The sequence below is a fragment of the Rattus norvegicus genome, chromosome 4 (assembly GCF_036323735.1).
Source record: "Rattus norvegicus strain BN/NHsdMcwi chromosome 4, GRCr8, whole genome shotgun sequence".
NCBI lineage: Eukaryota > Metazoa > Chordata > Mammalia > Rodentia > Muridae > Rattus > Rattus norvegicus.
Window position 1 is genome coordinate 133,873,176 of NC_086022.1, and position 15,192 is coordinate 133,888,367.

Sequence of the window (15,192 nt, forward strand, 5' to 3'; positions counted from 1 at the left end):
AGAGCAGAAAACAAAAAGACAAAAACAATGAAGGGGGTAGGGATCAATGAAAGCAATATCTAATTCTTCAAGGTTTTAAAAATTGATAAGTTCTACTTCAGGACTTAGAAAAGACAAAAAGACACAAATTACTGATGTCAGAGTTGAGGCAGGTGACATCAATGTTGTTTTTATAGTTGAAGACAAAGGGAAAGCCACCAAGCTGGTAAAACAGAAGGCTGGGAAGCAAGAGTGATCGGAGCACTCCGTGAAAGTCCTAATAATCACTGAAGACCGCGTGTTGGAGAAAAGGTATGCTGTGTTACAGTTGTTAACATTCTGTCTAGAATTTCTGCATTTATATTCATGAGAGTCAGTGTGTGAGTACTTCCCTATTAGGTCAGATTTACCCAGAAAGGATAACAGGCACTTGTATAAATATGTAAATAAGTAAATCCACGACACTGTCAATAGATGCAAAGAGACATCTGTAAAATCTGACATTGATACCCAAACTTAAAAAAAAAATGGAGAAACCCTCAGCAAAGTCAGCAAAAGGGAACTTGCTCACATGCAGGCATTTACAAAGACTCACAATTACTATTATCTTAATGGTGGCATACCAAACAATTCCCCACTGACGAAAGAGAGAGACCTCTGCTGTCTGCTTTCACCATTTGTTCAAGATAATATTGGTGCCTATCACCAAGGCAATGGCGTTATGAAAGATAATTCCTAGGTTGGAAGAAAAGTTAAAGTCATCTTCAGTGGCAGATAAAAATCTGTATGTAAACCCAGTGGGACTTCCCCAAGGGGAATTATCCACTAGACCGGATAATTTAGCAAAGTCTCAAAATACAAGAACAGTTTCCAAAAGTCAATCCAGTTTTTAATACTACCTGGAAGGGAAGGTTCTTTAAATGCTATTTATAATGGTTTTAAAATATGAGGTGCTGATAAATAAAATCTGACAAACATTACACAGAGACAAATAAATAGAGATCTGTGAAAAGAACCTAAGGGCGACCCAAAGGTTCTGGTTTTATTTCTGCTGCCATGGTAAAACATGCTGATAGAAGGAAAGTTGCGGGAGGATGGGTTCATTTGGTTCAGAATTCTGAGTTACAGTCCATTACCACAAGGAAGTCCAGGCAGGAACTAAAAATGTCACATCCACAGTCAAGCAGTGTGAGTAAATGCATGGTCCCTTGCTTTCTATAGCTCAGCTAGCTAGCTAGCTTCTTTTATGCCCAGACAGTCCAGGGTACAGTCACCATTCAAGGTGTGCCTTCCCACCTCAAGGATCATCAAGAGGATTCCCCCACAGACATGCCCACAAACCAATGTCATCTAGAAAATTCTTCATCAAGACTCTCATCTTAGGTGACAGTTAAAACTAAACAGCCCACCAAGTAAGTGAGAAGCTCTGCCTTGATCAGGAGGAGCAGGGCTCTGAAGACTTTAATTATTCATTGCATAATCTCAATTGAAATCTCAGCAGGCGTTTTCTTGGTAACTTTAATCTCAAACACATATTTAAATGGTAATGACTCAGAAATAGCCAAATTTTGGGGGGGGGGAATAAAAACTGGAAGAATAGCAGTGTCTCTTTTTTGAGATTCATTGTAAAACCACAATAATCAATGCAATGTGGGATTGAGATCTTGAAAGAGATGGAACAGAAAAGAGAGTCTAAAATAGATCCACAGATGTACGGACAATTAGTTTGTGACCAAGATATAAAAGAAAGTGAGTAAGCAGTAAGGCTAATGAAGGGTGCTGGACAACGGGGTATCTGTACAGGAGATATCTGGGGAGAACCTTCAACTGCACTTAAGACTATCTGTAAAACTTAATTAAATGTGGGACATTTTTTAAAAAGCTGAATATAAAATCAAAAACGATAAAACTGCTAGAAGAAAATATAGGCAAAAATCTTTGTGATGTGGTATAGGCAAGAATTTACCAAAATTGCAATCCCTTTAATAACCAAAATAAAAAAAAATGAGACTTGATAAAAATGAAAACCGCTTGCTTTTAAAAATATATTAAAGGGGTTTGCATAATGGCTCAGTGGATAAAAGCACTCGAGACCAAATGTGATGATCTCAGTCTGGTCACCAAGAAGCACGTGGTGGAAGGTTAGAAACAGGTCCTGAAAATGTCCTCTGACCTCCACGCATGGAGCATGTGGCCCGTACGGCATGAGCAGCACACATACACACACGGGTGAAATTTGTCAAAACATAAGGAACGAAAGATTCATACAATGAGAAAATATGTGCACACTCCTTTTTAACATGAAGTGTGTTTACTAGGAAAAACACTCCTTGGAATCATAAGTCATTCTCCTGCACACTTAGTCCTAGGCTAGAAATATCCAGTGACTGCACAGGAAAGAACACCATGGCTACCAACTGGGTTTTGCTTACCAAAAAAGAACTTTAAAGCAGTTCGATATCACTCCACAAAAGCTACATCTATGATATAAGGAGCATTCAGAACCATAGTGGCCCTTAAGAGTGCCAACTCTCAAAACCCAGTAATGAATACATGGTCTACTGAAAAATATGGGTAAAACTGGACAAATTCATCAGTAAAGGATATATAGAAATGGCAGATAAGCATCTGAAATATTGCCTGTATTAGTTATTTACAGCTCTCTGTTTACAAGACAAGCACTTTACCAATCACATTGTCTCTCCAGCTCCTAGTTGGTTTTCGAGTAAGTGGAAAGGTAGCAACAGGGCATGAGGTCTCACCCATGGCTAGCTCCAAGCACCTCAGGAGGACTCTTAGGCGAAAGTTTGATGCCTTAACCCTCTAACTTCACAGCACCCACATCCTGCTAGATCCTTCAAAAGTCAAACTGAGGACCACAACACTAGCTAGCTCAACCACTAGAAGAGTCTACTCAGCTCTTGAGTGAAATGGAAACTAGAATAATGGTCACCTGAAAGGAGGTTCCTAGCTTCAGATCTCCAGACGTGAGCACATTACCTGGAGTAACTGCAGAAGCCAGGTAAGTAAAAGGTAGCCATTGTGGAGGCGGATGAGAAACAGAGAATAGTCTGGTAAGAGTGTCTGATGGGGAGCAGGGCTCTAACTGGGGGGGTGGAGGGGCAAATAAAAAGATGCTCTAACAAGGACACATGCTCCACTATGTTCATATTTAGCCAGAAGCTGGAAAGAACCCAGATGTCCCTCAACAGAAGAATGAATACAAAAATGTGGTACATTTACCCAATGGAGTACTGCTCAGCTATTAAAAACAATGCCTTCATGAAACGCACAGGCAAATGGATAGAACTAGAAAATATCATCCTGAGTGAGGTAACCCAGTCACAAAAGAACATACATGGAATTCACTCACTGATAAGTGGATATTAGGCAAAGAGCTTTGAATACCCATGATATAACTCACAAGACAATATGAAACTCAAGAGGAAGGAAGACCAAAGAGTGGATGTTTCAATCCTCCTTAAAGGGGAAAAATAATCAAGGGAAGTAAGGGGGGGGACTTGGGAGAAAGAGGGGAGAAAGAGGGGAAAGAGGGCAGAATCAGGTATGGGATGGGATGGAGGAGATGTACAGAGGATCAGGAAACTGAACAGAGCTGTGTAGCAATGGGGGATGGGGAAGTTGGGGTACCAACCAGAAAGTCCCAGGTGCCAGGAAAGCAAGAGCCTCCAAGGACCCCACGGGGATGACATTAGCTGAAATATCCTACAAAGGGGAGGGAGAACCTGTAGAGATCATAGCCAGAGGTTAGGCATGGCCCCCTGGTTGAAGAAAGGGGCCACCCACCCATCTCCAAAATTTTAACCCAGAATTGCTCCTGACTAAAGGAAATACAGGGACAAAGACTGGAGCAGAGACTGAAGGAAAGGAAAGGCCATCCAGAGACTGCCCTGCCTGGGGATCCATCCTACATGCAGCCACCAAACCCAGACACAACTGCTGATGCCAAGAAGTGCTTGCTGACAGGAGCCTGATACAGCTGTCCCCTGAGAGGCTCTGCCAGATCCTGACCAATACAGATTCGGATGCTCGAAGCCAACCATCAGACTGATCACAGGGACCCTCATGGAGGAGTTAGGGGAAGAACTAAAGGAGCTGAAGGGGCCTTATCTGGCATCAATTGGAGGGTGGGGGAGGCCCTTGGTCCTGTGAAGGATGGGTGCTCCAGTGTAAAGGAATGCTAGGGCGGTGAGGCAGGAGAGGGTGGGTAGGCAGGGAAGCACCCTCAACAGAAGCAGGGGGGATAGGATAGGGGATTTGCAGAGGGGATAACATTTGAAACGCAAATAAATAAAATATCCCATTTAAAAACAAAGAAAAGAAAAATAAACATAATATCTTACATGTTAAAAAATAAAAGAAGATGGGAGGAAGATAAAAGTAATAGTAAAGATGTCTGGAGAGATCATATGAAATAATGTTAACAACTACCTGAAAATATCTATAATCATGTGAGCTAGTGGATATATAAACAAATATAAGTTTGAATGAAATATTCCCATTTTGGCTGGCAACACTCTCTTCAAAAGCCATAGGTTAACAAAGATCCCAACACGAGGCACCAGAAGCCCTTTTCTAAGTTGCTAAGGTTGTCTAAAAGACTCCCAAAACATATACCTCAGATGCAGCGTCCAGAGGACCCAAGGTGGATCTAACCAGAAGCTTCCTCCCTGAGTATTAGATCTCATGATACCAGAAGGCACCAGGCAAGTTTCCAAAGGAGGGAAACAGCCAGCCTAGGAAATCAATGAATCACAACAGTAACCAGCATAACAGCATAGCTGCATACAACAGTATAACAGCATAGCTGCAGTGGTGGCACGCACAGCTCGGCAGTAACCAGCAGCTCTCTAATTAGACGCAAGACTCACTCAACAAGCGGGAAATAATGTCAAACACTGGAAACCAGCCAATTAATTTGTTGTTGGAGAAGTCATGGGTCATGAAGGAGAATCTGCAACCATCGCTTTACTAAACCAATATAATCTCTAACTACATTCTAAATATGTACCCTTATTCCCTGCTCATCAAGGAAACTTCTCTATGCAGTTGATGGAGACCATTTTAGAAAACCACAACCAATCAAAATGCATGGTTGTGGAGCCCAGTCCCAACTGATACATCTACAACATAACCTTGCCTCTAAGGCTCATGGGTCACTGTGAAAAACGCAGGCAGAAAGGTCATCAGAGGTAGAGGGTCAGGAAGTCTGTTGTAAGATTGTGTCTCCCAGAAATGCAAAAGGATCTACACCCATGAAGTCTCACCAACATGGCTGCCTAACCATGACCCAAAGATGGGCGACACCAATAGACATGCTAGTATGTATGGTTCAACCCTGCAATGGTGTGTGTGTGTGTTACAAACACATGTTTGTAACATTATACAGACTTTATATATATTAAGCATATATACAAATATAGGTTAACAATGAAAGAAAACAATAACATAAATCTGAGAGAGAACAAGGTGAGTATGTGGCAGGGTTTAGAAGGAGAAAAGGGAAGGGAGAAATGACATAATTGCATTATCATATCAAAAAACTTTTTTAAATAAAGGTTCTTCCTCGTGCTGAGACATGACTTTAAGTCACATATGTATTCAATAAACAAGTATCAACGGTGGAAATTTGATGGCAACAACACATCCCTGTTGGCCCCTCGCGATCCTTCTCAATACTGGAAGTACTTTTCCAAGGCAGTGTGCCTTCTAGAAAAGCTCTCACTGTTCAGATGCAGATGCAAGACGGTGTTCTGCATATACCACCTACTGCCTCTGAAATCACTACACAAAGCTGCGCACGAGGGACCTTGAGTCTTTCAGGTGATTTAAGAAACGTGTAGAACGCAGTGTTGTTTTTTTCCTCCCCAACTTTGTAATAGGAAGGTTCAGCCCATTTCACTCACTGTGCTGACGGTTTCCTGCAGTTACCTGTCATTTACTAATAAATAACTGAGGGTAGAGGGAGGCTCAGTGGTTAAGAGTGTACGTTGTTCTTGCAGAAGATTCAGGTTCAGTTCCCGGCACCCATATCTGGCAGCTCACAACTGGCCATAAGTCCAGTCCCAGGGGTCCCAGAGCATCTGACTTCTGAGGGCACCTGCAATGGATAGTAATAATACCCCCGGCCATCTTTATGTGGAATTGGGTATTCACCTTCCCTTGCCACTGTATCCTGTCCGAGTTTAGATTATGTGATTACCACTCTGAGAAGCTGGGTGTTTCATAGATGAACCTAGACAATGCACACAGAACACCCAGTGCATTGCTGCATATAAACAAATGACAGCTGAGTATGTGGCTGACAGAGGGTGCTAACTGAGACCCTCTATATGTCCTCCCAAGCTCACGTCAGCAGCCTCCCGCCACAAGTACTGAAGCCCATGCAAGAGGCAAGCCTGTACCGTTCAGAATACAAGGGTGACTTCTGTGGCCATTCCCAGGACAGTGCAGGCTGACATTCACTCAGAAAACCACATGCAGAAGTCTGCATCACTCTGGACAACTATCCTTCCTTTAACAAGGTCATAGTATGGCTTCACATTAGTTAATACAAATTGGGTTTTATTTTGCATTGTATGCAATTCTGTCTCTTGGGCCATTCATTGTACAACTGTCCCCATTACCTAATTTCAGGAAATTTTCATTACCCTTTGAACAAATGCTATAGCCAAGCCCAGCCCTGCTCCATTCTCTGCCCATCCTCCTCCAACCAACTTTTTTTTTTCTTTTTTTCGGAGCTGGGGACCGAACCCAGGGCCTTGTGCTTGCTAGACAAGCGCTCTACCACTGAGCTAAATCCCCAACCCCTCCAACCAACTTTTTGTCTCTGAATTTAGAGAACAAGGCTTACGTGCTAGTGACACGAAACCAGTGGTTGCTGTACGTGGTTATGTGACCTTACCTGACTCGCACCTTAACTAAATGTAGCTTGACCCATTTATATATTCTCTACCCGCAACTCGAATTCAAGGTACCTTATCACACAGCATCCCATCAGTATTTGCGTGACAAACATGGAGGTGAATCCATACGGATTCACGGTAAATCCATAAAATCAAGGGACATATAACTGCTTCTTAGAAGCCTAACTTCTGACTCTGTTACTGTTTCCCCTGCTGGTGGAGTTATACTGTTTCAGGTCTCAGGGCAGTTCCTTGCTTCTTTAAGAGTGTCATAAATCTGGTCATGTATTTTACAATACATGGTCATTCAAGCTAGTATATGCAAGCATGTAAGCTGGTACTTCATCAGCTGGGATCAAACTGTCCTTGTCCTTAGTCGCTGTTCTTTCCTGAACTGAGGTATCTTGGCTGAGACATCTGTCTGTCCAGTCATCATCTTCGGTGATCACTAATCACATGCCATTCGTGTGCACACTTGGGCACACTTGGGCTTTGCTTTCTATTATACCCAACTGACTCTTCCTCACAGCAGGCCTCTGAGATTCAGAGGTCTGGAGGCTCAGAGTAAGCAGAGCGTTCCCAGAGGTCCATAGATAGTGATTTGGGTACGAGCCAGGGAATATCTAATTCCACCTTCTATTTGCATTCTTGAAGTTATGGCCAACTGACACAGAACAGCCTAATGCTATGCTCAGATAACCCAATGGGCCTGGACTTTGGCTTGATGCTTCTCAGAGCCAGGTCAGGGCTGTCAAGCCACTCTTCTCCAAGACAGAGACCTGAGGTAGTGGTCAAGATGGCCTCCATGATGAAGGGACCCACAGCCACAGCTGCATGTGTAACCATGTGCCAACTGGTCTCTCTGGACAAGCTGGTTTATATTACCAGTCACACTACGTGCATTAAAGATGTAATATGGGGTTGGGGATTTAGCTTAGCCGTAGAGCACTTGCCTAGCAAGCGCAAGGCCCCGGGTTCGGTCCCCAGCTCCGAAAAATAGAAAAAAAAAAAAAGATGTAATATAACTGATGGGGAGGGGTGTTGGTTCAACTGTTTTATATTAGTTATAAATGGAAGTTTTTATTGGGAAAAAATCTCATTTGCCTTTAACAAGAGACATTCAACTTGGTGCCTAAGAAAATATTTGTAAGTCTTGTCTGAAGTAAGAAGAAAACAAGTTGATCCCAGCCAATAAAGTGTTAATGGCTTTTCTTTAAGTATTAATCTAATTTACTCTATTGAACAAATGCTGGGAATGAAAGCCGTAGACATGTGAGTGCTGCCACAGTCATGATTTATATGTCCTACTGCTGCTGGGCTTACTTGATTCTAGGCAAATGACTAAACCAGACCTCAGATTCCAAAAAGAAATGCATCAGACTATATAGCAGTCTGTCTGTTTGTCTGTCTATCTATCAATCATCTACCTACCTATCTACCATCTATATCATCTACCTATCTATTATCTATCATATATCTATCATCTACCTACCTATTATCTATTATCTATTCAACTATCAGCTATATATCAGCTACCAGCTATGTATCCATCTGTCTGTCTGTCTGTCTGTCTGTCTGTGTGTCTGTCTGTGTCTCACAAGAGAATCATGGAATCCTTTTCTTCGCCTTCTCTGAAGAGTAGTTCTCTCCCTTTGGGAACACAGATACACTTAAACTCCATTTTCCCCCCCTTGGATACAAACTAAAAACCCAGAGACCCTAGAAAAGCAACACCACATTTTGTATATGCTAACATTCTAGATCCTGAGAGGTTAAATGATTCACTGGGAGATTTATATTCGCAACGACAAATGCTACCAAAATTCCAACTCAGTGGGGGAAGGGTCTGACCTGAAATGAGAGGACCTGGGTCCTACTTCCCACTCAGCCATGGATGGCTCATTAAAACCCAAGTGTTGGACTGGACGTTTTGAAAAGTCCTTCCCCCTTTGAAGGGGCTGTCATTTGTCCTGAGGACCTGCTGCTCACTGCTGGTTATCTGTCCCACTGCTTTCTCATCTCAAGAGGCAGAGTTTGGGGCTGGAGAGATGGCTCAGTAAAGTACTTGCCTTGCAGAAGGACCTGAGTTTGATCCCTAGAACTCATGTTAAAATAAAGTAGCCAGGTAAGTTTGCTTGATACCTCAGTGCTAGGGAAGAGGAGACAGATGAGTCTCTGGGGCTAGCTAGGCATCCCAGGTTATTTAGCAAGCTCCACACCAGTACAAGAGTGGGAAGTCCTGTCTCGAAAACAAAAGGGTGGATAGAACCTGAGGAAGCACAATTTAGGTTGTCTTCTGCACTTACCCCCACAAACATGCACACTCTATATATTCACACTGCTTTCTCTGCAAAGTAGAAGTTGTAACCATACATACCACACATGGCCACGGTGATGACACTGAATAACACTTTGTTGTTTAGCGCAGTGTTTGGCATCCACGTGCTCAGTATATAGCAGTTGCCTTTAACAGCAACATAAAGAACCCAGTGATGGTGTCTTCATGGACTATAAGGAATTTCCTTCTCTGAGCAAGTATGACCCACATGGTGGCAAAATCTCATTGTCTAGGGCTATGCATCTGGCTTTAAACAAAGAAAAAGATCCTTTTCCCATTCTCTAGCTGAGAGTGGCAGTCCATCGCATTGTGCTGGCTGTAGTGTGGGACTTCTAGAAAACTACTCAAAGGGGACCAACCTACATGCCAGGAACATATTCACACACTCTCTCTCTCTCTCTCTCTCTCTCTCTCTCTCTCTCTCTCTCTCTCTCTCTCTCTCTCTGCAGATGTCATGATCACAAAGGTAGGGGAATACTTTCATAGACCCAGACTGTGGGCCAATAACCAACACCAGCAACCACTCACCTCCATGATGGAAATGCAAATCCTAACTCGTGCACCCTCTCAAACATTCTTTTGCAGTCGCAAGGGAAAGGCATTCCCATGAGATTTTTGCAAAAATGTCCAAACCGTCTTCCAAGGCCTTGCTACTCAAAGTGGGGCCAATAGTCAGTATCTAGGCCCATTCTAGACCCACTGACTACCAGGGACTTCCAAATGCAAAGTCTTAGGATCTGGACTGACTTCCAGGTTCTGCTCCCCTGGGTCTTGCCTTGTTATGCTGCTCAGATTGGCTTCCAATTTGCCACCCCCTGACTCAGTTTTCTGAACGCTGAGGCCACAGGTGCACACCCCACAAGGATGTTGTTATTCCTCTTAAACCCTGCTGCCCATATAACCCTGCTCATGTTATAAGCAGTGTGTTCTCCTCATGCCTTTCTCCTTCTCCAGCACCTGTCACAGGCTAAGTTTTGACTCAACTCAGCCTGACACTTCAGGCTCTCTGTGATGGTGATCTTAGGAATGCCCACCAAGATGCCCATTATGCAGTACAGTTTTTAAAGCATATATCTGAAAAATATACAGCCCAACCCTTGACTTTGGTTCCCACGTTAAGTAATGAGGATAGTGATATAAACACACACACACACACACACACACACACACACACACACACACACACTACTTAGGGACTACTCAGATGGACAGGATTTTAAGAGGAAATAAAACCAGATGATGGGAAATTGTATGCTAAGAAGCAAATGAAGAGGCCAGTGACAGAAAGGTAGACAGGCTGCTCCAAAAGCCTTAAGAATAAGGGCTTGTTTGAGAAGCTGGTACTGAAGGGGACCCAGTAGAAGAAAAGATGTTTAAGGGCCAGAACATGGGACTGGCCATTTCAGACTAACCCAGGAAATAGATATCCCAGCAAAGACATATACCATTTAAGGAAAATGCCTGATTTCTTTCTGTGGTGTACGTTTGATTCCACTTAAGAGTTAGAGAGCAAGCATGCTTTAGGGTCCCGAAAGTCCAGCCTTGGAAATAGGACTAAGTAAAACTGAGATCCCAGCTGGGCCACTTCCTGGCTCTGGACTCCCTTGTCCTCTAAATCTGGACTTCCTGGAGTAACTGGTAGGCTTTCAGATAGAGGCAACTTTGTAGTTGTCTCTGGGGGTAGAGGTGAAGGGGGATGCTTGTCCCCAGCGTGCTGCCACCCACATCAGGCTTCACCTGGGTATCTGTGTTCTGTGAGTCTGCCCATCATTACCAGCTTTCAAACAGAGGGTTCATCCCAGACATCCCTGCCTCCTCTTCCCCCAGGCCTCCCAGACCCTGTCACCCCACCGTGTCCCCAGCTCCCAGCCACAGTGACCCCAGCGCTGGCGCTTGACGCCGCCGCCGCCGGACCCTCGTTTACCTGGGGCCAAACGCGACTTGTCGCCACCTCGCGTCCTGGGCCCTGCCTCCCCTCCCGGCTGTCGCAACGGCGCCCCCAGCCCAGCCAGGCCCGGTGCGGCGCGGGATGCCTCGGCGGGACTGGCGGCGGCGGCCACGCTGCGCGCTCCGGCAGAGGGGAGGGGGCTCGGCGGCAGCGGCGGCGGCGGCGGCGGCGGCGGCGAAGGCGGTAGCGAAGGCGGCGGCAGCGGCAGCGGCGGGCCCGGCGGGGGGCAGAGCCAAGAGGCGCGGCGGCGGAGGAGGACCGGGAGGAGGACGCGGAGCATGCGGGGGGCTGCGGGCCTGCCTGCAGTGAAGCCCGCCGCGCCCAGGGCGCAGGGAGTGGCCGTCGCCAACCGCGCGCACCGCGACTGAGATGGCGGCGGCGCGGCCGAGGCGCGCTGAGCCCCCGGGGCAGGGCCGGCCGGGCGCGGGCTGACAACCCCGCGGGCCCGGAGAGCTAGCGTGGCGGAGCGCAGGCCCGGGGAGGCCTACGGCGAGCGGCGAGGGCCGGCGGGGAGGAGCACGGCGGCGATGGCGAACGCTAGTGAGCCGGGCGGCGGCGGCGGCGGGGCCGAGGCTGCCGCGCTGGGCCTCAGGCTGGCCACACTCAGCCTGCTGCTGTGCGTGAGCCTGGCGGGCAACGTGCTGTTCGCTCTGCTCATCGTGAGGGAGCGCAGCCTGCACCGCGCGCCTTACTACCTGCTGCTCGACCTGTGCCTGGCCGACGGGCTGCGCGCGCTCGCCTGCCTCCCGGCCGTCATGCTGGCTGCGCGGCGCGCGGCAGCCGCGGCGGGGACGCCTCCGGGTGCGCTGGGCTGCAAGCTGCTGGCCTTCCTGGCCGCGCTCTTCTGCTTCCACGCGGCCTTCCTGCTGCTGGGCGTGGGCGTCACCCGCTACCTGGCCATCGCTCACCACCGCTTCTATGCCGAGCGCCTGGCCGGCTGGCCGTGCGCCGCGATGCTGGTGTGCGCCGCCTGGGCGCTGGCTTTGGCCGCGGCCTTCCCGCCGGTGCTGGACGGCGGTGGCGCGGACGACGAGGATGCGCCGTGCGCCCTGGAGCAGCGGCCGGACGGCGCCCCGGGTGCGCTAGGCTTCCTGCTGCTCCTGGCCGCGGTGGTGGGCGCCACGCACCTCGTCTACCTTCGCCTGCTCTTCTTCATCCACGACCGCCGCAAGATGCGGCCCGCACGCCTGGTGCCCGCCGTCAGCCACGACTGGACCTTCCACGGCCCGGGCGCCACCGGTCAAGCGGCCGCCAACTGGACGGCGGGCTTCGGCCGCGGGCCCACGCCACCTGCGCTCGTGGGCATCAGGCCTGCAGGCCCGGGCCGCGGAGCCCGGCGCCTCCTGGTGCTGGAGGAATTCAAGACGGAGAAGAGGCTGTGCAAGATGTTCTACGCCATCACGCTGCTCTTCCTGCTCCTCTGGGGGCCCTATGTGGTTGCCAGTTACCTGCGCGTCCTGGTGCGGCCCGGAGCTGTCCCGCAGGCCTACCTGACAGCCTCGGTGTGGCTGACATTCGCACAGGCCGGCATCAACCCCGTGGTGTGTTTCCTCTTCAACCGGGAGCTGAGGGACTGTTTCAGAGCCCAGTTCCCCTGTTGCCAGAGCCCCCAGGCCACGCAGGCCACCCTCCCCTGCGACCTGAAAGGCATTGGTTTGTGAAGCGAGCTCTGCCACCCAGGCTCCCTCTGGCTTCAATTGTGACCGCGCATCTTTCCCTTCTGTCCCGTGTCTGGTTTTTCTCCGCTGCCTTCACAAGACTCTCAAAGTGGACACGCACTTGGATTGTATAGACCCCTGTTCTGGCGGGGCGGGGAGGGGATGCCGAGGTCTAGTTCCGTCCCCCTATTATTCTTCCTTCCCGACAGTAGGCCCTGCAGTCTTTTTGTACTGTTATCGACTTCTTTTCTTCCACGTGTGATTTTTTTTTTTTAAATAAAGGCTACACTGGTTTTATTCATGCAAAGTTTCCTAGAGACCATGGCCAGTTTTCTACAGAGGCTATTTTTGACAACCTCAAGTGGCATTACCTTTGCGTTGCAGTGAAGGAGAGCCAGCTAGGGGATCTTCTGTTGGAGATGGAAGAGAGGGACGAAGTTGTGTAAAGTCCCTCAGAACTGCAGGCCACAGGGCCAGGTGAGCTGTGTGCCTTGTTTGGGGATGTGGGGAACTTCTCCCAGTGGTGACACTGACCTTTAGGAGGAAATGCGAATGGGTAGGAGGGCAGTCTCTTTTGAGTCACATAAGGAGCAAGGTTTGGGGCCCTGTGTAAGTTATCTTAAAACAATGCATCAGCAACAGCTGCTCTGTAGATCAATCTTGAACGGAAACTTTCTGTGAGACTGTGACTTTTAAACAGTAAAAAGTGTTTTGGATAGTAATGTGGAGAAAAAAAAACAGTATTGCATGTGTTCGTACTGATTGTGATTTGCTGGTGGGGCGGGCTCTGGAGGGCAGAAAACTACCGGTTTGTTTGGGTTAGGGGTTTGGGGGATTTTCTCCCCCCAATAAAAAGTTAAAATGCTTTTGTGGAAATGGCTTGTGCTTTGATAAGCCCAGTTTTATTCTGTATTATGAAGCTAATTTTCACTCTGAAGACTTGTCTGTGGTTAAAAAGATATGGGATATAATGGTGCCTCTCCCAGGAGACAAAACATTTTCCTGCGGTGTTTGCTAAGTTAGGTGGTGCTGTTCTACTCATGGCTGTTTTAAATGATTAATAAGAACTATAATTTAAAATACTATCTCTTTGTTAGACATTGTCATTTGAAACTGAAGGACTACATTGCAAGTACTGTACAATACTTTTTGCTTAAACGGCTATGTTTTTATTAATGTAACTTGCGTTTTGAAGATTTCTATCTGTACTTCTCTTTGCATTACACAAATATACCAGTATTTTCATTCTGGAGTGGCTGTTTTGTTTTTTGAGGCCAAGTCTCTTAAGTCTGCTGCTAAGTAACACACACTGTCCATTAGTGTCCGCTGTCCTATTTCCGGTGCTCAGTTTGGATGTTAGCATCTCTGAGAATTGGGAGCGCTTTGAGTGAAGGTGGGGCTTAGTCATGGAGGCCCGAAGTTGAGCTCTGTGGCTCAGAGCTCAGTCAACCAGAAGCTTGCCAACTGGCTGGACTGGCTGGCTAGTAAGCCTAGGGACCTTCCTATCTGTACCTTAACACTGAAAATTACAGGTGCCCCCAGGTTTTTACTTTTTCTGTGAGTGCGGGGGGGGGGGGGAAGGGGTTGGGGGGGATCGACACTTCGCCTCTCAAGCTTTTGCAGCAATCAGGTTATCACTGAGCCGTCTCCCCAGCTCTAGTGTTTTAAGTTTGAAATGCAAGGTAAAAATGGTCAAATCTTTCTCTTTAAATGGAAGAAACAATGAACACACATACTATTTTAAATGTTTTTTTTGTTTTGTTTTGTTTTGTCTTTAACAAAATCAATGGGCCAGAGATGTAGCTGGCCCATTGATTTGCCTAGAACCTGAGAGGCCTTGAGTTTGATTCCTAGAATCGAAAGGGGAATCCCACTCCACTGATTTAAAAGAAAAGAATCGGGGCTGGGGATTTAGCTCAGTGGTAGAGCGCTTACCTAGGAAGCGCAAGGCCCTGGGTTCGGTCCCCAGCTCCGAAAAAAAAAAAAAAAAAAGAAAAGAAAAAAAAAAGAAAAGAATCAATGTGACAAAGTGTTCATAATGGATGGAGTAAATATATGGTTTGTTTGAGCACAACATTAACTATTAAGCATTATGTCCAAGAGAGATGAGCAATAAGGACATGTGGCCAATCTGTCACCACTAAGTAGCATTATTTTGTTCTGCTCGTGAAAGCTGAAGACCCCAGTCCACTGGGAAGGCTCCTATTCTTCCTGTGACCTCAGTTCAGATAGAGTTCTACCCCTGGGCTCTCAAGGGTCATTCATCAGAAATCTTAGTGATGTCAAAGACAGAGGGGGCATGGAAAATTAATCCCCTCACACACCTATCCAAGTGACTCAAGC

The 15,192-nt window shown here is 47.1% G+C and overlaps 1 protein-coding gene across 1 annotated transcript; it reads left to right on the forward strand.

Annotated features, from left to right (window-relative positions):
• The first annotated feature begins 11,718 nt into the window (after nt 1–11,718).
• Gpr27 (G protein-coupled receptor 27) lies at nt 11,719–12,852 on the forward strand. The gene is given in 1 exon segment (NM_023099.1): nt 11,719–12,852. A coding segment is annotated over 1 exon segment (1,134 nt).
• The last annotated feature ends 2,340 nt before the right edge of the window (nt 12,853–15,192 follow it).